Source organism: Coregonus clupeaformis, unplaced genomic scaffold (genome assembly GCF_020615455.1).
Source record: "Coregonus clupeaformis isolate EN_2021a unplaced genomic scaffold, ASM2061545v1 scaf1346, whole genome shotgun sequence".
Classification (NCBI taxonomy): Eukaryota; Metazoa; Chordata; class Actinopteri; order Salmoniformes; family Salmonidae; genus Coregonus; species Coregonus clupeaformis.
In genome coordinates this window covers 119,908-144,056 of record NW_025534800.1, presented here as the reverse complement: position 1 = coordinate 144,056, position 24,149 = coordinate 119,908, and the positions used below count along the sequence as shown (strand labels likewise).

Sequence of the window (24,149 nt, the reverse complement as noted above, 5' to 3'; positions counted from 1 at the left end):
TTGTCTGTCATAGTTGACGTGTACCTATGATGAAAATTACAGGCCTCTCTCATCTTTTTAAGTGGGAGAACTTGCACAATTGGTGGCTGACTAAATACTTTTTTTCCCCACTGTACTTTCTTGAGCAGGGGGACCTTGCGGGCGCTGCAGGATTTCAGTCCTTCGCGGCGTAGTGTGTTACCAATTGTTTTCTTGGTGACTATGGTCCCAGCTGCCTTGGGATCATTGACAAGATCCTCCCGTGTAGTTCTGGGCTGATTCCTCACCGTTCTCATGATCATTACAACTCCACGAGGTGAGATCTTGCATGGAGCCCCAGGCCGAGGGAGACTGACAGTTATTTTGTGTTTCTTCCATTTGCGAATAATCGCACCAACTGTTGTCACCTTCTCACCAAGCTGCTTGGCGATGGTCTTGTAGCCCATTCCAGCCTTGTGTAGGTCTACAATCTTGTCCCTGACATCCTTGGAGAGCTCTTTGGTCTTGGCCATGGTGGAGAATTTGGAATCAGATTGATTGATTGCTTCTGTGGACAGGTGTATTTTATACAGTTATCAAACTGAGATTAGGAGCACTCCCTTTAAGAGTGTGCTCCTAATCTCAGCTCGTTACCTGTATAAAAGACACCTGGGAGCCAGAAATCTTTCTGATTGAGAGAGTGTCAAATACTTATTTCCCTCATTAAAATGCAAATCAATTTATAACATTTTTAACATGTGTTTTTCTGGATTTTTTTGTTGTTATTCTGTCTCTCACTGTTCAAATAAACCTACCATTAAAATTATAGACTGATTATTTCTTTGTCAGTGGGCAAACGTACAAAATCAGCAGGGGATCAAAAACTGTTTTCCCTCACTGTATATGCTTTGCTTGTCTCACAGATTCCACAATTATTTTTCAGGAACATTTACTACTACTGTGGGTTTAATGTAACTTTAACAGTGACTCAAACACTGTAGGTGTGTTTGTATGACTGTGTGGGAGAGTTTCTCGGTTTGTTTTCAGGTGTAGCACCTCTGAGGTTATATCGTATTCGTCTGGATACTGCTTAGGCTAAATGTGCATATGTTTATCAGATTACTCTGACTGACTCTCCTCTCTTAAGGTGGTCTGACACAATCATCTGATTACATGTGTGCCAGTATGAATGTAATTTTTGCCTCCAATGTTCTGATGTGTCCTCCTGTGCAGATGGTTTCCATTGGAACAGGGGCAGAGCAGCAAGCCGAATGTAGAGAGTATATGAACGTAATAAACATTCAAAACATGCGCTGTTCAGATAGAAGTGTACATGTGAGAGATTAAAAACAATAAATGATTCACTCAAACAAAACATATAAGCACAAAAACAAAGAGATAATTTATTTCATTTATTTTTGTATCTTATTAATGCGGTTATTTTTGAAGGATCATCCAGAAAAGTTCAGTTAGAATACATATCTTCAAAGGGAACATAATAATGTGTCCCTGTGTTGGTCGACAGAGGGGGCATGAGAAATCAAAACAAACATCTGGCATTCTTCCAACATAGACTGAGTTGTGTGAACGATGCACATCGTATGTTCACACAGGCAGTTCTTTTATCATCTTAAAACCTCTTCTTATACAAGCACTAACTTCAAACCATAACCAATCTCAGCACTAAGGTTGGTTAGCATTCACTACTGAACATCTTTCTACCTAATTTTATATATATTTTGCAAGATGTTGGAGTATATGGTATACTGTACTGTGGTTTGCTGCAAAGAAAAACAACTGTGGAAAAAATATGCAATTCCCTTAGCAAATGTTTAGTAAACACTCTGATCCCTAAAATATGGCACCATTGAAGAGGGAGGAGTCTCCCTGTTGCATAATAGTGGCTTGCACTGTCCCATGCTTCACTCCACCCCTTGGATAGGTTTGTGTATGTGGATCAAAAGTGTGCATTGGTGAGGCAGTGTTGCAGTGTGTAAATACAGCTTAATGTCTACATTGACTAGTTCACTATAGGAGGAATTCAAAGTCTTTCCTTGGCTGGTTCCGCTTTACCCTGTTAGCTGAGCTAAGTAGTCTGGTCTAAAAACGGACTTTAGAAATACAAACACTTTACATTATACAGATATGCACCCCAACCCTTAACTGATTAAATAGCAACATTTAAATAGCAAATATTCTCAATTCAAGTTCTACATAATGAAATACACTGGTCTGTTGTTCAGTGCAAGAGACCTTATCTACCAAACCCAATAGTTTACCCTGATGTCTAGTTTGGAGCGCTGGTTGAATGGTTTATTATACAGGCAGTGTATATATTGTCTGTGGCAGCAATCGTATGCTAAGAGCATTTGTGAGCCAAATTAAGAGGTTATTAGTATACATAGACTATGCATATATTCCGTCATTAGGCTATCAACCTTCAATAACTATGTGGTTAATGTATATTTTGTGTTTGATATTCCATGTAGGAAATTATGTGGTGAATAATCCCCCTGGGAGTTGGTAAAAGGAAAATGTGACGACTTTGCAGCAAAGTGGATTTTTCTTTATAATAAAGGCATTCAGACTGAGTTTATGGAAATAGTGGAAAACTGTTCCTCAGCCTACCTCTCTTACACACATCTCAATGCCAATAATGGTATCTAGTACCATAGCTTGCTCATGCAACATATTGGTAATAACCTGGCCCTTTGATACATTAGGCCAGGTGACAAAGGGGATATTAGTCCATATTCTATAGCTAACTAGAAAAGCAAAGCCCAAAGCTTGTGAAAACATTATACGCTTGTGAAAACATTGTGGAAACATTGTTTCATGTAAGTGTACCACATACAGTACTGTTGAAAGAGAGTTCAGAAACCAACCAACCAGTTGTCATTTTCTAGGTAGTTACAACATGGATAATCATTTAGTTTGTATCCCATCAAAACCAGTTTTGTATTGACTTATGTTACTGCTTGATCTCTGTTAGTCTCATGGCCACATAAATTAAGCACATGCATATCAAAACCTTGTTCTGAGTGCAATATGTATATTAAATCTACAGCACATTGTCCGGATGCCAGTTTTCCACCTTGCAGCATGAAGTTAACAGAGTAATGCTGTATTTGTAAGAAATACCTCTAATAAATGTTTATTTCCATTGCTGATAACTGCAAGGTTCCCTATGCAGGCATAGTACCATACATCCAATACATATTTAGGCAAGAAATGTGTCAATTGTTTGTATAACTGGGGATATCAAACTAATTTAAAGCACAACTACAGTTGAATTTAGGGCAAGTTACATTTTATGACATAAAAAACTAACTGATTAAGACCAACTGAAAAAATGTCATTGTTGCAGTTATGATCACTTTGCTGAATTCATTTTTCTTACACGCAAACCTTAATGTGTAAAGAGTGAAGACATTCAACAATTCTCAAAGCAAAGTTGAGGGTAAAAAATTCAAATATATCAAAAAGACAACTCAGACGTGGTATGACAAAAACAGCCAGAAAACAAATATTTGGCAAGTTTTAACTCAGGGGTAAAATGACTGTGTTACTGGGGTGAAAATGACACTCTTGATTAGACTTTCTCCAACATAGTTACATGAAGTCAGACACAAGGAAGAGAAGCAGATATACAACACTTATAGAAAACAAACATAAACTTCAATAAACACACGCACGCACACACACACACACAAACATACACACGCGCACACACACACACACAATGTTAATTCTTACTCAAGTGTGTACAGCATGAAATCAACCAGTCATAGGTACAGCAGCCAATGAGAAAGGTGTGAGAACAACGACTCTTCTGGGTGACATTTAAGGCTGGGCAGGGGCTGGCAGCATGGCCAGCTGTCCACGTCAGCACCCCCCTGGCACTGGTCATCTATGTACAAACAGACTAAGAGCATTATCAGTCGGGGGATGGGACGTTGTGGCCCACACATAGTGTGGTTGGGACACCGTGGTTCATAACACAGACTGACTGGTCTGTGTTCTGTGATCGCCTGGTCCGGCCTGGGCGGGATGCTAGAGAGAAGAGAGACAGAAGTGTTATTACCCAGGGCCTGCTGGGTGAGGGCCTGCTGGGCGAGGGCCTGCTGGGCGAGGGCCTGCTGGGTGCGGGCGTGGGTGAGAGTTAATGGTGGATGATGCTCAAAGTGCAGAGGGAGGGGCAGAGATGAGATTACTTTAGAGGAATTTAATGTGTGCCATCGGGCAGGCATCCCATGGTAAACCAGCTAGTTTGACCATGCTTCACCCATGCTTAGCCAATGCATCACACCTCTTTATGTAGAATGTCTGTATAAAAGAGGTTGTTTTAAAGGGAAGTCTTACGGGTATGTTCAAACCATGCTTTCATTTAAAGTCCCCTTTAGATGTTGTTGAGGGTTTAATCATCACCATGCTGTGCATTCTGCCATGCATCTTTCAGGCCACTCTGGGTTCAGACTTGATTTCACTCCTGTTTAAGATCATCCCATTCACTTCCTTTTGGTTTCCAAAAAGCTTGGTACACCAGAGGAGAGAAAGGGAGAAATACATTCATATACATTCAATCCATTCAATGAAGTACAGACCCCTCTGACAGGTTTCATACAAAATTTATTTCATGCTAGAGTTGTATTCTTGAACTCTTTTTTTACCTATTGATTTCATGTTGCATAACATTGTGCATGCAGTTGATTTCCCCCATGTTCTTAATTGCAAACAACGCTTTAAAATATACATATATTTTTGCTGCTTTCATAGTAGCTAAAGGTTGTGAGAGGGAAAGATGGTCAGACACAACCTGACTCAACCAGATTTTCATTTTCTTTCAAAAATAACACTGTTCAAATTATATACTTAGTATGTGAAAGTAACAATGGTTCACTACGATAAGTTCTCCATAAATAATCGATTGTATACATCAAGATGTATAGCAGTAGACAGAAACATATACAGTGGGGAGAACAAGTATTTGATACACTGCCGATTTTGCAGGTTTTCCTACTTACAAAGTATGTAGAGGTCTGTAATTTTTATCATAGGTACACTTCAACTGTGAGAGACGAAATCTAAAACAAAAATCCAGAAAATCACATTGTATGATTTTTAAGTAATTAATTTGCATTTTATTGCATGACATAAGTATTTGATACATCAGAAAAGCAGAACTTAATATTTGGTACAGAAATCTTTGTTTGCAATTACAGAGATCATACGTTTCCTGTAGGTCTTGACCAGGTTTGCACACACTGCAGCAGGGATTTTGGCCCACTCCTCCATACTGACCTTCTCCAGATCCTTCCGGTTTCGGGGCTGTCGCTGGGCAATACGGACTTTCAGCTCCCTCCAAAGATTTTCTATTGGGTTCAGGTCTGGAGACTGGCTAGGCCACTCCAGGACCTTGAGATGCTTCTTCACGGAGCCACTCCTTAGTTGCCCTGGCTGTGTGTTTCGGGTCGTTGTCATGCTGGAAGACCCAGCCACGACCCATCTTCAATGCTCTTACTGAGGGAAGGAGGTTGTTGGCCAAGATCTCGCGATACATGGCCCCATCCATCCTCCCCCTCAATACGGTGCAGTCGTCCTGTCCCCTTTGCAGAAAAGCATCCCCAAAGAATGATGTTTCCACCTCCATGCTTCACGGTTGGGATGGTGTTCTTGGGGTTGTACTCATCCTTCTTCTTCCTCCAAACACGGCGAGTGGAGCTCTATTTTTGTCTCATCAGACCACATGTCCTTCTCCCATTCCTCCTCTGGATCATCCAGATGGTCATTGGCAAACTTCAGACGGGCCTGGACATGCGCTGGCTTGAGCAGGGGTACCTTGCGTGCGCTGCAGGATTTTAATCCATGACGGCGTAGTATGTTACTAATGGTTTTCTTTGAGACTGTGGTCCCAGCTCTCTTCAGGTCATTGACCAGGTCCTGCCGTGTAGTTCTGGGCTGATCCTTCACCTTCCTCATGATCATTGATGCCCCACGAGGTGAGATCTTGCATGGAGTCACAGACCGAGGGTGATTGACCGTCATCTTGAACTTCTTCCATTTTCTAATAATTGCGCCTTCTCACCAAGCTGCTTGCCTATTGTCCTGGAGCCCCACCCAGCCTTGTGCAGGTCTACAATTTTATCCCTGATGTCCTTACACAGCTCTCTGGTCTTGGCCATTGTGGAGAGGTTGGAGTCTGTTTGATTGAGTGTGTGGACAGGTGTCTTTTATGCAGGTAACGAGTTCAAACAGGTGCAGTTAATACAGGTAATGAGTGGAGAACAGGAGGGCTTCTTAAAGAAAAACTAACAGGTCTGTGAGAGCCGGAATTCTTACTGGTTGGTAGGTGATCAAATACTTATGTCATGCAATAAAATGCAAATTAATTACTTAAAAATCATACAATGTGATTTTCTGGATTTTTGTTTTAGATTTCGTCTCTCACAGTTTAAGTGTACCTATGATAAAAATTACAGACCTCTACATGCTTTGTAAGTAGGAAAACCTGCAAAATCGGCAGTGTATCAAATACTTGTTCTCCCCACTGTATCACTAATTTAGCCTAAATGATTCTTCTCATTAAGATCCAGGATCACAAGCATGCCAACAGAAACAAGGTCAAAAGTTATTTTAGCTTTTCACAACAGAGAGAGCTTGCTGAAATATGTATATTCTCCTTCTCTCTACAAGTCTCTAGTTAGGGAATAGTGGTCAATATGACCAGAGCTGCCAGGTAACATGTACTCTGTACCACAAAGAAAAATAGGAAGAAAGGTAAAAAGAAAACACACTGTCATTGAACACCTTAATAGTCTGGCTACATAAATTGTATGCAAAAGTGAGGAATCGTTAAAAGAAAAATATATTATTCATATGGATAGTCGTAATAGCTCTAGTTTGTTTTGAAAAAAAATGTGTAGTCCACGATGCAACTCATGCTAAATAAAAAGAGTCAGGTTTAACTGATGGTACCGGGTGACATAAATGCCATTAGCAGTTATTCTTATTGTCCTCTACTTATTGATTTCATTCCACTCCTTTTGGCCATTCAGGCCAAGATGTCAGACCAGTGTTCCTTTGTGATGTGTCTTTCTGTCCTCTTCCAGTTCTTCCTTGAGAAAAAGTCAGTACAAAAACAACAATGAAGAAAAGCAAAAAGGACTTCTTCTATCTTGATTTTCTTCCACATTTAAGAGAAAACCTGTCCATCAAAGTAAGACAAGTGATCTCACTGTAAGAACCCTCTGTATCTACTGTTTCTCTTCCTCACTGTGAATGTGGCCCTGTCAAGCCCTCCATCCGTGGAATCAAGAAACGTTGGAGAGGGGGATTTCTCCCAAAGCGTTCGTTGGTTTCTCCCACTCAGAGTCAGACTGTGGTGCGCCCCCCTCAGGTCACTCTGAGAACTTCTGCCTGCATATACTTAACTAAGACAGTCTCCTCTTTACAGGGATCTGTGGTGGAGAATACAGGGAAGGGTTGGGTTGCTGAGCATCAGCCAGTCATTGGTCATTCCCAAGAGCGTGGATTCATTTGAGAAAAGTAAGACAATGGGGGGGGGTTACAGAGACAGATGACCTCTTACAGATGTTTTAAAAAGAAAAGAACTTGCTCTGTGGTGATCCAGGAGAAGGAGAGAAAACGAGGGACAAAGATACAGAGAAGTGAAAGAAAGAGACAAGTTGAGAGGACAGCAGAGGAACAGAGTGTCGGGATGTGTGACTGGGCCTACTCTCTGTTGTATCGGAGTTCTGTCCATACACACAACCTCCCTGAGGGGGAGCCTCCCCAACAGAGAAAGACAGGATTGTAGCTGGATAGGAAGACTGACAGAATAAAAGACAGAAGAGCAGAACGGAAGAAGACGTCAACCAAAAATGGGAAAATTTGACTTCTCTTTGAAGTAGCTACTTTGTGGGTGTTCTAGTGGTGGGAGGAGAAATTCTTTACCTTTTAAAAAAGTATTATGAAATATAATATAAATAAGCAAAAATATATATCTTTACTACTGAATCTATTGATGGTTTGCCTTCAATATTGACATGACTAAGTTCCAATAATTGAAGTGTTGGAGTACTTTACCTACAGTGAATATTTACAGCTGGGTCCTTTTCCTCATTTGGATGGGCAATACAATAGTATTTTTCTCCCGTTCATAGGTGTAGGGTTCTATATGAGTTATTCCAGATCTTTCGGAATCTACCTGAGCTGACCTTCTCTTTCCTATGGATCTCAAACTTCCATATTTCAGGTATTAAAGACTCTCTTCCCATTATCAGTTTTGAGAAGGGACAGTTTACAGAGACAGAGAACAAGCAACACAGATAGATAACCACAGAAAAAAGAAGAGAGGGAAGCGAAAAGCTGAAGACAGAGAGCAAGGTTCAGAGGACAGGAATGGGACAGACCGATACAACACGGTGGGACAGGAGCCAGCTGCGGACGGGGTTTCTGTGGGTGGGTAACGGGGAGAGGGGCAGGGGTCTAGAGGGGACCCTAGGAGACCGCCCTTTGCCACTGATCCATGCCTACAGAATGGATAGGATAGTCTGCTACAGGACACTAGGTGTGCTGCAGGTCCCTGCAAACACTGACACCACTCCAGTAGGGTATCTGTATGGGACCTCTATCTTTCAAAGAATTTCCTTCCACTCTTTTTTCAAACGTTAGAATGTTATTGATCCAACATTGTAGGCCAATTGTACATACATGTATTAAAATTCATGCATTCTCTGTTTGATTAAGGTCCCGGAAGCATGCAGAGAGCGGTTTGGGGGGGTGGGTGGGGGTGGGGGGGTTGGGGGTTGAGGCACGGCTCAGAAAGAGAAGGCACATCAATGTATTTTATTGCAGGGTTGAGAGCCCAACAGCCAATCTGGCTCCAGGCACTAACACTTATCTAACACTTATTCAGCTCGGTCAACATCAAGATCATTTTCTGGTTAACAATATCAAATGGAGAAGAGAGACTAACAGTATCCAGTCTGCTTTGTAATACTGTCTATAAGAGTGCTGGCACAGAGCCATATTCAGCTAGACTTCAACATGTATCTACTGCAGTCCAATTATATTGTGATCTTGTTACATAATATTAAGATATGCTGATATTTAAGAACAACAATAGCCTGTCATCTGTTTGTGAAGCAATAACATAAAAATAGTTCTTAGCTGAAGTTAGATCTTGTTGAATTATTATTAATTGTTAGATCAGAGGTAGGACGCTGTTGAAATATCCCGTCTTGCTTCTCACCATGCTTGTCATATAATGTAACGTCATGTGGCCTCTCTTATTCCTCACCATACTTCACCCCTTACCTCCAATGCCAACCATCAGCAGTGTTGAGTTAAGAGACAAGCACAACACATGCCAACATGGAGCAACAGAGAAACAGGTTCCCTTTACATTGGCAACGTATACATAGACAATCACACACAGACACACTCGCAGACATACCGTACACACACTCCGAAGCACATTCATAAACACATGGCATAGAAAATACAACAGTGAGGGCATGTGTTCTCTTAGCTACTGTTATGTTGTTGATATGTTGTATTTCATGTTAGTGGTCATCCTACTTGATTAATCTATGAAAAAATAAATAATAATATATGCACTCACTAATTGTAAGTCGCTCTGGATAAGAGTGTCTGCTAAATGACTAAAATGTACAAATGTAAATGTAATGGATCAGTCTCATGACGTGGACACAGTGGATTACTGTTGTGTTTGTGTTATGGCTCTTGAGAGTCACTGAACTTGTCCATCCAAAACAGATCATGCTCACAAAGAGCAGTCCACTATGGGACACAGTGGGAATGTGTGACCTTTCAACCAAAAAAAGCTCCACGTGCACTAGAAGAGGAAGGATAAAAAGTATGTGTAAACTGTATACTGTATGGAGGCTGTAACAGGTTCTGTCTTAGCAAGTGTCTTGGAACTTGGCTGGGGAAGATGGCAGGTGAGATTTAGCAATGCTATTAGCCCATGACAACAATATATGGTATTATGTGCTTGTGATTCATCTCCCTACGCTCACAAGCAGCTAATTTAAGAAGCTGCGGACGACACTGGCATTATAGTTTCATACTGCAACAATTGTGGAAGCAGCTTCTTCTTCTTCTTCTTTTTCAGAGTTGATTGATCATAGAAGCCTTTGGGTTGCAGTTGTCCTACCTTTGTCTGGTGTAACTGTAGACTAGAGGATAAGGTGAGGGCCTGATGTTATCATAGAGCATAAGGATATCAAGGATCTCTCGGTGGTGAACAAGGCATGTCTTTGATTGTGCTATTCTTTAGTGTTAGAGGCTGGGGCGTCAGGTTGTGAGTGTGGCATGGCCGTCCTCTTGGCCACATACCCACCCAGCTAGCTGCAGCAGAGGGTAGGCCTGGGGGCCTTGGGGGTCGAGCGGTGGGCATGGGGGCGCCGGCTCTGTCAGTGACCTCCCCTGGGAAGGGCCAGCTACCGGCCAATTAGACACAAGTCAAGGATGGGGGGATGGAGGGAGGAACAAACAGATCAGACAATGGGTGGAGGAAAAACAAAGAAAAACAAACATATGACAAAGAAAAACAGAAAAAGGGAAAGTTAAGGTTGGCCCAGGGGGCAGTGTGATAGTCTCAGTGATAGTGAACAAACCACATGGAGAGGATAGAACAGCCAGAGATGGAGAGGAGGGTTGGCAGGGTAAAGTAAAGAAGAATTTCAAGAAAATCCCAAAACAAAAAAACAAGACCACTGATTAGTGATTTGTTTATATATTTGTTCAGTAACTTATTTCATGCGGAAGTAAATAAACGAAGGTAAGAGTAATTCAGATGATTCAGTTTTAATGAAAGAGAGTGAGAAGAGTTGGACAGGGAAAAAGGCTAGCGTCCAAATGCCAAATAAGAATGTTGGGGGTGATGCTGTGTCGCTCAGCAGTAGTATGTGGGTGGGGGACCTAAAGTTGTTTGTGTTGGAGGCTGTATACACAAGGATAGTAAGGACAAGACCTACGGTCATATAGGAGATAGCAATAACAAAAATAATCTGTGTGCTCTCTAAAGTGTATTTTTGTGTCACGTTTCAGACTTGTGTGTGTGCAGTTTCTCCTCCCTGAGTACACATGAAAGTATGTTTGTGCTTGAGTCTGAGTGTGTGCCCTGAGGTGTGTTCCCTGAGGTGTGTTCCCTGAGGTGTGTTCCCTGAGGTGTGTTCCCTGAAGTGTGTGCCCTGAAGTGTGTGCCCTGAAGTGTGTGCCCTGAAGTGTGTGCCCTGAAGTGTGTGCCCTGAAGTGTGTGCCCTGAAGTGTGTGCCCTGAGGCAAGTGTGCCCTGAGATTTAAGCCCTGGGATGTGTGCCCTGATGTAAGGCCTGTGTCTACGTGTGTCATATTACGTACCCTTCCTGACTCTGGCCGCCGTGTGGCCTGGCCGCCCTCCCATAGCCAGGAGGAAGCAGGGCTGCTGCTCGGACCGGTCAATAGGGCTTAAGATCTGGCCGTCGTCAGGTGATAGGATCTGGTCTATGTGGGGACAGTCTTCATTGGCCAGCGCTGCTTTTTCTGCCTCCTTGGCTGCCTCCTTGGCTGACTCCTTGGCTAAATCCTTGTCTAACTCCTTGGCTGACTCCTTGGCTGACTCCTTGGACGTTTCCCCGTTCACGTTGGGATCTTGAAAAACAGCTTGTGGAACTGAAACAGAGGGAGAAGAACTTTGTAGTGATTCCTCAATGGTGTGGAAGAGGATGTGTCAGAACCGGCATTTATGTGCAAGCTTGGCTGTTTTTTTAATCAACCAGGTAACACAGTTTTGAAGCACAATCGTCAAACTTTTTAAAATGTAAAATCAACATTGACCTTTCCCAACTGCCCCAAATCCCAACCACTGGAACTTCAACTAACAAAAACTCTTCATACTTGCTGCTCAATTTGGCACAGAATACCTGCTTTCTTTGGTTTCCCAAATCGCTCACTCTCAAAACTAACAAGTTCCTGTCCTGTAAATTTACCACCAGTATTTCCAGACATAGCAGTGACTATTTACAGGTTAATAAAACAACCATAGTGCCATACAGTGGTGTAAAGTCCTTAAGTAAAAATACTTTAAAGTACTACTTAAGTCATTTTTTAAAATATCTGTACTTTACTTTCCTATTTTTATTACTTCACTACATTCCTAAAGAAAATGCTGTACTTTTCCCTGACACCCAAAAGTACTCATTACATTTTGAATGCTTAGCAGGACAGGAAAATGATCAAATTCACACACTTATCAAGAGAACATCCCTGGTCATCCCTACTGCCTCTGATCTGGCGGACTCACTAAACACAAATGCTTTGTTCGTAAATGATGTCTGAGTGTTGGAGTGTGACCCTGGCTATCCGTAAATAAATAAATAAAAATTGTGCCGTCTGGTTTGCTTAATATAAGGAATTCTAAATTATTTGTACTTTTGATACTGAAGTATATTTAAAACCAAATACTTTTAGACTTTTACTCAAGTAGTACTTTACTGGGTGACTTTCACTTTAACTTGAGTCATTTTCTATTAAAGGTATCTTTCCTTTTACTCAAGTATGACAAATCGGGTACTTTTTCCACCACTGGTGCATTACGATTCTTCATCTTCAGTATGGTTAATAAAGGTAGTGGAGTTCACAAACTCTACCTTCTGTACATGACCAACTCCCAACAATCTGAGAGAACTGGAAACACTACCATTTGATCATCCAGGCCTCACATGTCATACCTCATGTGGGCCTTATAAGCATTAAATCTCCAGACTGGATCACACAGCCCAGACCACCACTGTCACCTCTGTAGTAAAACATGATTTGTGGGTAACACTTGCAGATATTAGCAATGGTCTCTCTGCTGCTGCATTAATGCTCCACCCCATTACACATGTACAGATATTCATTTGCTCTTGTCAGCGCAGCAGGCAGCAGACAGACCCTAGCCAGCCACACACAGCCATTGTACATGTGACGCAGACCCCCTGGGATGGAGGGAGAGGAAGGAGGGGAGAGAGAGTGGGAGATGAGTCACTTTCTTCGGAATAGTTCAATGAATAAAGACACCATACTCTACGTCCCTCACTCCTTCCCTCCTCCTTCACTTGAATTGCACCCTGTCTGTTCCTCTCTTTCTCCCTATCGACTTTGTCTTTTTTTCATCCCTCTGTTATTTCCCCCCATCCCCTCATTCATCTTCTGGATATCTGTATCCAGGTCATGGGCTCTATTGATTGGCTGTTGGCCTGGTCATCGTGCATGTCTGATGTGATGAAGTGGCATAGGATTTGTCCAGTTGGTGCCTCTTTACGGGAAAGAGAGGGAGGGTAAAGATGACACAGCAGTAATGACCATATCACTGAGATCTGTCCATCACTGGCATTGTGGAGGAAGCATGATGCATTTTGGTCATTTTGGTCAGCCATCACTACAGCCTGAAGCCACCTTACTCTCTACTTTCTACTGTACTAACAACATTTATCGCAGAACCATACTCATCGCCTCTCATTCAAATGTATTGCCACACTGCACAACCACAGAAGAGATATACAGCGTGATACTGTATGTAAGTTAGCAGACCTGGTCCAGAAGTGTGTGTCTGTGTGCACGTGTGGCTAAAAACGGCTCACTGAATTAATGATGACAGACATTTCAGAGGGTGTTTTTTTTTTACTGCACTGGCTTGCTTAGTGCTCACTGTCTGGGACTGCACTCCCATTGTCATCCCAATGGCACGTCACTGGGTCAACTCCCCACTGGTCCCTTCATGTGTGTCTGTGTGTTTTGACATTGATTAGTAAAAATAGATGTGTCCATCTGTTTAAACTTCCAACAATAAGCACACACCATATTCAAGTATGTAGCAAAGTAATGGATGTCATAAATAAGCAAGTAGCTACGTTTTGTGCGCGTGCGCGTGCGCGCGTGTGTGATTGTGTCTGTGTGTGTCGAGCCAGAATGCTCGATCACATCAGCTGCTCAAGGGACCAGTGTTATGAGGAGTACAGTACAGTACTTTAAAAGTTATGTAACCTTTCCCAGCTCTCTTATTCAGAGAAAGTGAGCTCTTTGTAGACTGCTGTAAAGAGTAAATTGATGCATTGCATATTTGGCAATCCTAGCCTATCCCTCATCCTAATCAAACAGCCCATGCCTCTTGTTCAATGACTGGAGGACTCAGACAGAGTTCTCACTCCACGGTAGGCCGTATATAGAGAATGCCAACTTAAGTGCCAGAAGCACAACATTCCACATACATTATTCATTTCCCCCTGAGCTGAACCCAACCCATCTTGATGGCCCATGCTCAGCACGTTCCTGAATGTGTGTATTCATGTGTTATTACATACTTGGAAGCAGTTGATTACATAAATGTATCCCTTATAGTCACTTTGGAATAATGTCCATGTAATGTAAAGTGTTGCTCTAATGTCTGTGTGTTAAATTACCATTCAGTGACATCATGTACAGTAGATGGATGAGCTGGTCAAATTGTTTTCTGATTGGGTGCTAAATGAGTTTCAGATTGCCTGGTTACTCCATCATTCTGCTCTGCAGCCCAGTGTGAATAATAGGAGAAGCAAGTGAATGGCTGCAGTTCCTGGCAGAACCTGAATCCTATTGTGCAATGTGCGTTGCTTGGACACTGTTGTCATGGCAACATGCATTGGCACGGAAAAAAGATTGGGGGGAATTAAATAAACGAGACATTAAGTAAGAGAGAGGATGGTGGGAAGGTGAAAACAATCATTGTTTTTACCACCTCCAGAGAACGTACATTATGGCAGTGCCTGGTGAAACTCTAACTCTCATTGGTCAAGATCATAGAAGTAATGGGACTTCAGTACATCCTGTATCATATGACTAGAGGAAGTCAGGAAGTCAGGAAGTGTGACCCTTGTTATTGTTTTTCCTCTCTCCTCCAGCAGACAGGTCATTATGTCACCTCTAGTTGTTCTCTCTGCAGGGAGTCAGGTCAGGTGACAAGCCCTGATGGCTCAGCGTGTAGACACCATCTGACATGCTGCAAAGTAAAGGTGCAGAAAGAGGTCAAGGTCATCTACAAACAAATAACTATCGTTGGAATCTTATCAGTAGAAACACCTTGTAAGTGGGACATCTTGGAAACTCAACTCTCCAGGGAAAACATAGATTATAAAGTTATAAAGGATTCTATTATAAACAGGAGTACAGCCAGCGAGTGAGGGGTGCAGTGTGTTTTGTGTGTGTGTGAGAGAGTGCTCATGACTCAGCAAAGGGCTGTTAGTCATAGACGTAGTGTGTAATGATGCTTGGCCGTAACATGTGGCAGTAAATAAGGAACCATCACCAGATGTACTCATGGCCACTTCAGGCCCTCGTGGCAGGGCATAAATACACACTGATCTCACTACTCACACTACTTCATAGAAGAGGGAACCCCATGGAATCAGTTAGGCCCTATCCCTATCATAAGTAGGCGATGTACAGTATATCAGCCTGTGAGGAACTGAGAATCCCCCAAAGCTGCTTGTGCTCACCACAGCTGGCCTGGTCACCAAGCAGAAAAACATGAAAGAGCAACACAGTCATCATCCATCTAAGGGACTTCCTGCAAATTGATAGGTTCTATGAGGGAAACCTCACTCTCTGTTGTCTTTGTCCAACTTCCCCTATGAGTCACACATGTTAAACAGGTCTCCAGGCAACCAGGCTGTCTCTTTTATTGCAGTCATTTATAGAGTGCGATATCACTGGTGCAATGTTAGTTCAAAAAGTTAACTGTGAAATAATGGCATTCGCTGTTAAAAATATATACAGTATCTCACAAAAGTGAGTACACCCCTCACATTTTTGTAAATATTTGAGTGTATCTTTTCATGTGACAACACTGAAGAAATGACACTTTGCTACAATGTAAAGTAGTGAGTGTACAGCTTGTATAACAGTGTAAATTTGCTGTCCCCTCAAAATAACACAACACACAGCCATTAATGTCTAAACCGCTGGCAACAAAAGTGAGTACACCCCTAAGTGAAAATGTCCAAATTGGGCCCAAAGTGTCAATATTTTGCAGCACTGCCTTAACCCTCTTGGGCATTGTCACGGAATCAGCCGAGGCTGCTCCTCCTCCTTGCTCGGGCAGGCTTCGGCGTTCGTCGTCCCCGGAGTACTAGCTGCCACCGATCTATGTTTCTGTGTTTGACTTGTTTTGTCTTGATTGTGTACACCTGTTTCCTATTATGTTGTATTGTATTCCCTATTTAACCCTCTGTTGTTCATTGTGTGTTGTGTGTGATTGTTCTCGTCATTTTCGGCAGTTGCTAGTGTGCGGGTATTCCCCTCCCTGTTTGGAGGTTGTTTTGTATTCTGGTTACTTTGTTAGTAAAGTATCGTTTCCAGTAGCTCGGTGTCCTGCGTTTGACTTCGCCTACCGCATTCACGTCGCATTCTGACAGAATCACACACCTCTCATGGAGTCAGCAGGAGAGGCGGTGCCAGCTGGATCTATGGAGGCACGCGTTGAACACCAAGCGACCATGATCCAGGCTCTCGGCACCGCCATGGAACGGGTGGTGAACACCATTGAGCGATGGGAAAGAGGGGGTCTACCTATATCCCCTCCAACGATACCACCACCATCGGCGATGCCCATCGTTTCACCTCCGGGGTCCAGTGGGATTCGGCTCTCGCTCCCGAGGGCTTATGATGGCACAGTGGCCGGGTGCCAGGGTTTCCTACTCCAGGTTGAACTCTACCTAGCAACCATTCACCTGGCGCCCTCGGGATACGAGAGCGTGTCCGCCCTCATCTCCTGTCTGTCCGGCAAGGCGCTGGAGTGGGCCAACGCCGAGTGGGGTGGGATAGACGCCGCTACGGTCAGCTATGCGGAGTTCACCCGCCGCTTCCGGGCAGTATTCGATCATCCACCAGAGGGTAAAGTGGCGGGTGAGCGTCTATTCCACCTTAGACAGGGGAGGAGGAGCGCGCAGTAGTTCGCGCTGGACTTCCGGACGCTGGCTGCCAACACGGGATGGAATGAGAGGGCCCTCATCGACCACTATAGATGTAGCCTGAGGGAGGACGTGCGTCGGGAATTGGCCTGCAGGGACACCAACCTCAGCTTTGATCAACTGGTGGACATGTCGATTCGCCTGGATACCCTGTTGGCTACCCGCGGACGTCCGGATTCGGGGCCGTCCATTCCATCCCCCAGCACTTCCGAGCCGACCCCTATGGAGCTCGGGGGTGCTGGTGCTAGGGAGACCAGGAGGGAGACCAGGAGGGAGGCCGTCCCCTGCACCAACTGTGGCCGCAGAGGACACACTGCTGGTCGGTGCTGGGGAGGGTCTCCTAGGAATCGAGGCAGTGGACGACACACTGATGAGTCATTCCAGGTGAGTAGGCACCCAACTCACCCAGAGCTCTCTGTTGATCATATGTGTATTAAAGTGGTGTTTCCCGAGGTTTCTCCTCACTCCCAGCATAAGGCGCTAGTAGATTCAGGCGCAGCTGGGAATTTTATCGATCGCCAGTTCACCTATAAGTTAGGGATTCCTATCGTACCTGTTGATGTTCCCTTCCCTATTCATGCCCTAGATAGCCGCCCTTTGGGGTCAGGATTGATTAGGGAGGTCACGGCGCCTCTCCGGATGAAAACGCAGGAGGGCCATGAGGAGATATTACGTTTGTATTTCATTGATTCTCCTGCGTTTCCCGTGGTGTTGGGGCTTCCCTGGTTAACATCTCATAACCCCAACATTTCATGGCAGCAGAGAGCTCTCAAGAGATGGTCTGATTAGTGTACTGGGCGGTGTGTAGGCGTTTCCGTAGGGGCAACGACGGTGGAAAGCCCGAACCAAGTTCCCACCTTGCACATTCCACCTGAGTATGCCGATTTGGCACTCGCCTTCAGTAAGAAGAAGGCGACTCAATTACCACCTCATCGACAGGGGAATTGTGCGATAGACCTCCAAGTAGGCGCTGCGCTTCCACGTAGTCACGTGTATCCTCTGTCTCAGGAGGAAACGGCCGCTATGGAGACCTACGTCACCAAATCTCTGAGACAGGGTTACATACAGACGTCCACTTCCCCTGCGTCCTCAAGTTTCTTTTTTGTGAAGAAGAAGGATGGGGGTTTATGCCCGTGTATTGATTACCGTGGTCTAAATCAGATCACCATCAAATACAGCTATCCTCTCCCTCTGATTGCTAGTATGACGGAGTCATTACACGGGGCACGATTCTTCACAAAATTGGATCTCAGGAGCGCGTACAACCTGGTGCGCATTAGGGAGGGAGATGAGTGGAAGACAGCATTCAGTACCACCTCGGGTCACTATGAGTACCTCGTCATGCCATACGGTTTAATGAATGCTCCTTCAGTCTTCCTATCATTTGTGGACGAGATTTTCCGGGACTTGCATGGACAGGGTGTTGTGGTATATATTGATGACATTCTAATATACTCCGCTACACGAGCTGAGCATGTGTCCCTGGTGCGTCGAGTGCTTGGTAGACTGTTGGAGCATGACCTGTATGCGAAGGCGGAGAAATGTCTGTTCTTCCAGGAGTCCATCTCCTTCCTGGGACATCGGTTGTCTGCGTCAGGGGTAGAGATGGAGATTGACCGGCGTTTTCTGCCGTGCGTAATTGGCAGACTCCCACCACGGTAAAGGAGGTGCAGCGCTTCTTGGGTTTTGCCAATTACTACCGGAGGTTTATCCAGGGCTTTGGACAGGTAGCAGCTCCCATTACCTCTCTGCTAAAGGGGGGTCCGGTGCGCCTGCAGTGGTCAGCTGAGGCGGACAGGGCGTTTAAACGTCTGAAGGACCTATTTCCTCGGCTCCGGTGCTGGCGCATCCGGATCCCTCTTTGGCATTCCAGGTGGAGGTGGACGCTTCCGAGGCTGGGATCGGCGCTGTGCTGTCTCAGCGCTCGGGTACGCCACCTAAACTCTGACCCTGTGCTTTCTATTCTAAGAAGCTCAGTCCGGCGGAGCGCAATTATGACGTGGGGGACAGGGAGCTGCTAGCTGTGGTTCAAGCCCTGAAGGTGTGGAGACATTGGCTTGAGGGGGCTAAACACCCTTTTCTCATTCTGACTGACCATCGTAACCTGGACTACATCTGGGCAGCGAGGAGGCTGAATCCTCGCCAGGCAAGGTGGTCTATGTTTCTCTTCCGCTTTGTCTTTAAGCTCACCTATAGACCAGGGTCCCAAAACGCTAAGGCAGACACCCTGTCCCGACTATATGACACAGAGGAGAGGTCCATTGAGCCCACTCCCATACTCCCGGCGTCTTGTCTGGTGGCACCGGTGGTGTGGGAGGTTCATGCGGAAATCGAGCGGGCGTTACGTTCCGATCCTACTCCTCCACAGTGTCCAGAGGGTCGGAGGTACGTGCCGCTCGAGGTTCGCGATCGTTTGATATACTGGGCTCACACGTCACCCTCCTCTGGTCATCCTGGTATTGGTCGGACAGTGCACTGCCTTAGTGGGAAGTACTGGTGGCCAACTTTAGCGAAGGACGTGAGGGTTTATGTTTCCTCCTGCTCGGTGTGCGCCCAGTGTAAGGCACCTAGACACCTGCCCTGGGGGAAGTTACAACCCCTACCCGTTCCACAACAGCCGTGGTCTCACCTATCGGTGGATTTTGTCATGGACCTTCCCCCCTCCCAGGGGAACACTACGATCTTGGTCGTTGTGGATCGGTTTTCTAAAGCCTGCCGTCTCATTCCCCTGCCAGGTCTCCCTACTGCCCTACAAACTGCTGAGGCCCTGTTTACACACGTCTTCCGGCACTATGGGGTGCCTGAGGATATAGTGTCTGATCAGGGTCCCCAGTTCACCTCTAGAGTCTGGGGGCATTTATGGAACGTCTGGGGTCTCGATTAGCCTTACCTCAGGTTTTCACCCCGGAGTAATGGGCAGGTGGAGAGAGTGAACCAGGATGTGGGTAGGTTTCTGAGGTCGTATTGCCAGGACCGGCAAGAGGAGTGGTCGGGATATATTCCCTGGGCAGAGATAGCCCAAAACTCACTCCGCCATTCGTCCACTAACCTTACGCCTTTCCAGTGTGTGCTATGTTATCAGCCGGTTCTGGCACCTTGGCATCAGAGCCAGACCGAAGCCCCTGCGGTGGACGAGTGGTTTCGGCGCTCGGAAGAAACTTGGAACGCTGCGCATGTCCATCTGCAGCGGGCTATCAGGCGGCAAAAGGCGAGTGCCGATCGCCACCGCAGTGAGGGTTCGGTGTATGCACCGGGAGATCGGGTCTGGCTCTCGACCCGAAACCTGCCCCTTCGCCTGCCCTGCCGGAAGCTGGGTCGGCGGTTTGTGGGGCCATTTAAAGTCCTGAGGAGACTGAACGAGGTATGCTATAGGTTACAACTGCCCATTAATTACCGCATTAACCCCTCGTTCCATGTGTCTCTCCTCAGGCCGGTGGTGGCTGGTCCACTCCAGGAGAGTGAGGTACGAGAGGCTCCTCCGCCCCCGTTGGACATCGAGGGGGCTCCGGCGTACTCAGTCCGTTCCATCTTGGATTCGAGGTGTCGGACGGGGGGCCTGCAGTATCTCGTGGAGTGGGAGGGGTACGGTCCGGAGGAACGGTGCTGGGTCCCCAGGAGGGACATCCTAGATCCCTCCATGTTGAGGGACTTCCACCGGAGTCATCTGACTCGCCCTGCTCCACGTCCTCCTGGCCATCCCCGAGGCCGGGGTCGGCGCACGGCTGGGGCCGCGCGTCAAGGGGGGGGGGTACTGTCACGGAATCAGCCGAGGCTGCTCCTCCTCCTTGCTCGGGTAGGCTTTGGCGTTCGTCGTCCCCGGAGTACTAGCTGCCACCGATCTATGTTTCTGTGTTTGACTTGTTTTGTCTTGATTGTGTACACCTGTTTCCTATTATGTTGTATTGTATTCCCTATTTAACCCTATGTCGTTCATTGTGTGTTGTGTGTGATTGTTCTCGTCATTTTCGGCAGTTGCTAGTGTGCGGGTATTCCCCTCCCTGTTTGGAGGTTGTTTTGTATTCTGGTTACTTTGTTAGTAAAGTATCGTTTCCAGTAGCTCGGTGTCCTGCGTTTGACTTCGCCTACCGCATTCACGTCGCATTCTGACAGGCATGGAGTTCACCAGAGCTTCACAGGTTGCCACTGGAGTCCTCTTCCAGTCCTCCATGACGACATCACAGAGCTGGTGGATGTTAGAGACCTTACACTCCTCCACCTTCCGTTTGAGGATGCCCCACAGATGCTCAATAGGGTTTAGGTCTGGAGACCCTCAGCTTCTTTAGCAAGGCAGTGGTCGTCTTGGAGGTGTGTTTGGGGTCGTTATCATGTTGGAATACTGCCCTGCAGCCCAGTCTCCGAAGGGAGGGGATCATGCTCTGCTTCAGTATGTCACAGTACATGATGGCATTCATGGTTCCCTCAATGAACTGTAGCTCCCCAGTCCCGGCAGCACTCATGCAGCCCCAGACCATGACACCCCCACCACCATGCTTGACTGTAGGCAAGACACACTTGTCTTTGTACTCCTCACCTGGTTGCCGCCACACACGCTTGACACCATCTGAACCAAATAAGTTTATCTTGGTCTCATCAGACCACAGGACATGGTTCCAGTAATCCATGTCCTTAGTCTGCTTGTCTTCAGCAAACTGTTTGCGGGCTTTCTTGTACATCATCTTTAGAAGAGGCTTCCTTCTGGGACGACAGCCATGCAGACCAATTTGATGCAGTGTACGGCATATGGTCTGAGCACTGACAGGCTGACCCCCCACCCCTTCAACCTCTGCAGCAATGCTGGCAGCACTCATACGTCTATTTCCCAAAGACAACCTCTGGATATGACGCTGAGCACGTGCACTCAACTTCTTTGGTCGACCATGGCGAGGCCTGTTCTGAGTGGAACCTGTCCTGTTAAACCGCTGTATGGTCTTGGCCACCGTGCTGCAGCTCAGTTTCAGGGTCTTGGCAATCTTCTTATAGCCCAGGCCATCTTTATGTAGAGCAACAATTCTTTTTTTCAGATCCTCAGAGAGTTCTTTGCCATGAGGTGCCATGTTGAACTTCCAGTGACCAGTATGAAGAAGTGTGAGAGCGATGACACCAAATTTAACACACCTGCTCCCCATTCACACCTGAGACCTTGTAACACTAATGAGTCACATGACACCGGGGAGTGTCACATGACACTTAGGGGTGTACTAACTTTTGTTGCCAGCGGTTTAGACATTAATGTCTGTGTGTTGAGTTATTTTGAGGGGACAGCAAATTTACACTGTTATACAAGCTGTACACTCACTACTTTACATTGTAGCAAAGTGTCATTTCTTCAGTGTTGTCACATGAAAAGATACACTCAAATATTTACAAAAATGTGAGGGGTGTACTCACTTTTGTGAGATACTGTATATATACAGTATATTCTGAGAAGCTTCCTATTCTGCTAGCTGGCCTATGCATCATAAAAATACATTTGGCAAATGAACAATATGTCTGCAGGCTTTAAACTTTTTTCACAGTACTGCAGTATTTTTCCAGAGACAGCACAAAAGCAGATACGTTAACTAGGAAATATCATAAATGCATAGGTGTGATTCATAAATGGTGATGTATTTTCCATCTGAGGGGAGGAAATAGGCTATTTAACATCTGCTGTCAGGATGGCTGGCTACTGTATGTGCCACTGTGTTATCTTTGGTGTTTTCATCACTGCATAAAACTGGTCAGGGTAGAGATGAAAAGGTAGTTGAGGGGGAGATTGGTCTGGTGTGGTATGAGGTTGATAATGTCTGGTGAGTAGGCAGTGGAGTTGATGACATGTGTATGTGTGGAGTGGTCACTGGTCAACATACTGTCATGTAGGGGCTCTCTACATTCAATGGATCCTGGTGTGGTGAATGGCTGTTTTTCTGACTGGTGAGTTAGCAGGAGGAGGAGGGGGAAGAGGAGAGAGGAGGAGGAGTAGGAGGAGGAGGAGGAGGAGGAGGAGGAGGAGGAGGAGGAGTGAAGGCAGGGGTGTTCAGTCTGTTTGAGCATTTATTTTCTTTTCATTCAGATTCAGACGGACATTCGGCAGAAAGTTTTCCTACCTGCTCTGTTTATTTCTAAGATCTCTTCTGGTGGTTCTTGTGGTGCCAGGGGCCATGTGTCGTCCTGCGTGCTGTGGTGAGGTGAGGTTACCTCCGACTTACAGTAATTGGGGGAGCCCAGAAGTGGGGCGCGGGGGATATGCTTGTTCTTTTTCTTTGGTAACTTCTGTTTGGCCATCGCCAGGGAGTAATACATACCAAAGTTATTGACAATAACAGGCACTGGCATGGCGATAGTCAGCACACCAGCCAGAGCACACAGCGCTCCCACCAGCATGCCAGACCATGTCTGAGGGTACATGTCTCCATAGCCAAGGGTTGTCATGGTCACCACAGCCCACCAGAATCCAATAGGAATGTTCTTGAAGTGTGTGTGCTCGCTGGCTCGGGGGTCATTGGGCTTGGCACCAATCCGTTCAGCATAATAGATCATAGTGGCGAAGATGAGCACACCCAGGGCGAGGAAGATGATGAGAAGCAGGAACTCATTGGTGCTGGCTCGAAGTGTATGACCCAGGACACGCAGTCCCACAAAGTGCCGAGTCAGCTTAAAGATTCGGAGGATCCGGACAAAGCGTACCACGCGTAGGAAACCCAGTACATCCTTAGCTGCCTTGGAAGAGAGCCCACTCAGCCCCACCTCCAGGTAGAAGGGCATGATGGCAATAAAGTCGATGATGTTGAGGGTGTTACGGAAAAACTCCAGCTTGCTCGGACAGAATGTCACTCGCATAATGAACTCAAATGTAAACCACAGCACACAGACCCCCTCAATATAGGTGAGGAAGACCACGGTCTCAGTCTCCTGGTAGACCCGCGTGCTGTTGTCCAGCGGGTCGATTTCCGTCCGGTTGATGATGGGGTTGAAGGCCTCGTGTGTCTCCAGGCAGAAGGTGGTGATGGAAACCAGGATGAAGAACAGGGAGGCGAAGGCTATCCACTGCAGGGGAGAGAGGAGAGGGTTGGAGAGAAGGAGGGAGAGGGAAAGAGAGAAGGAGAGATTATAAGCGAGGGAGCTTAGAATACAAACCTGTAGGAACAGAGCATTAGCACACCCCCACAGCTCTCTTCAGTTCTACAACACAAATCTAGGTCAGTACTCTTAACTGGGT

The 24,149-nt window shown here is 45.8% G+C and overlaps 1 protein-coding gene across 1 annotated transcript in view; it reads right to left on the bottom strand.

The window, feature by feature from the left end:
• Positions 1–1,388: 1,388 nt before the first annotated feature.
• The window catches only part of LOC121561318 (potassium voltage-gated channel subfamily C member 1-like), a 39,984-nt gene continuing 17,223 nt past the window's right edge, over positions 1,389–24,149 (bottom strand). Inside the window, exons 2-4 of the mRNA XM_041873914.1 lie at positions 23,038–23,977; positions 11,346–11,636; positions 1,389–4,011 (exon numbers count right to left, since the gene is read on the bottom strand). Coding sequence (XP_041729848.1) covers positions 3,896–4,011; positions 11,346–11,636; positions 23,038–23,977 — 1,347 coding nt within the window. The 3' untranslated portion in view covers positions 1,389–3,895. The remainder of the gene's footprint in view (positions 4,012–11,345; positions 11,637–23,037; positions 23,978–24,149) is intronic.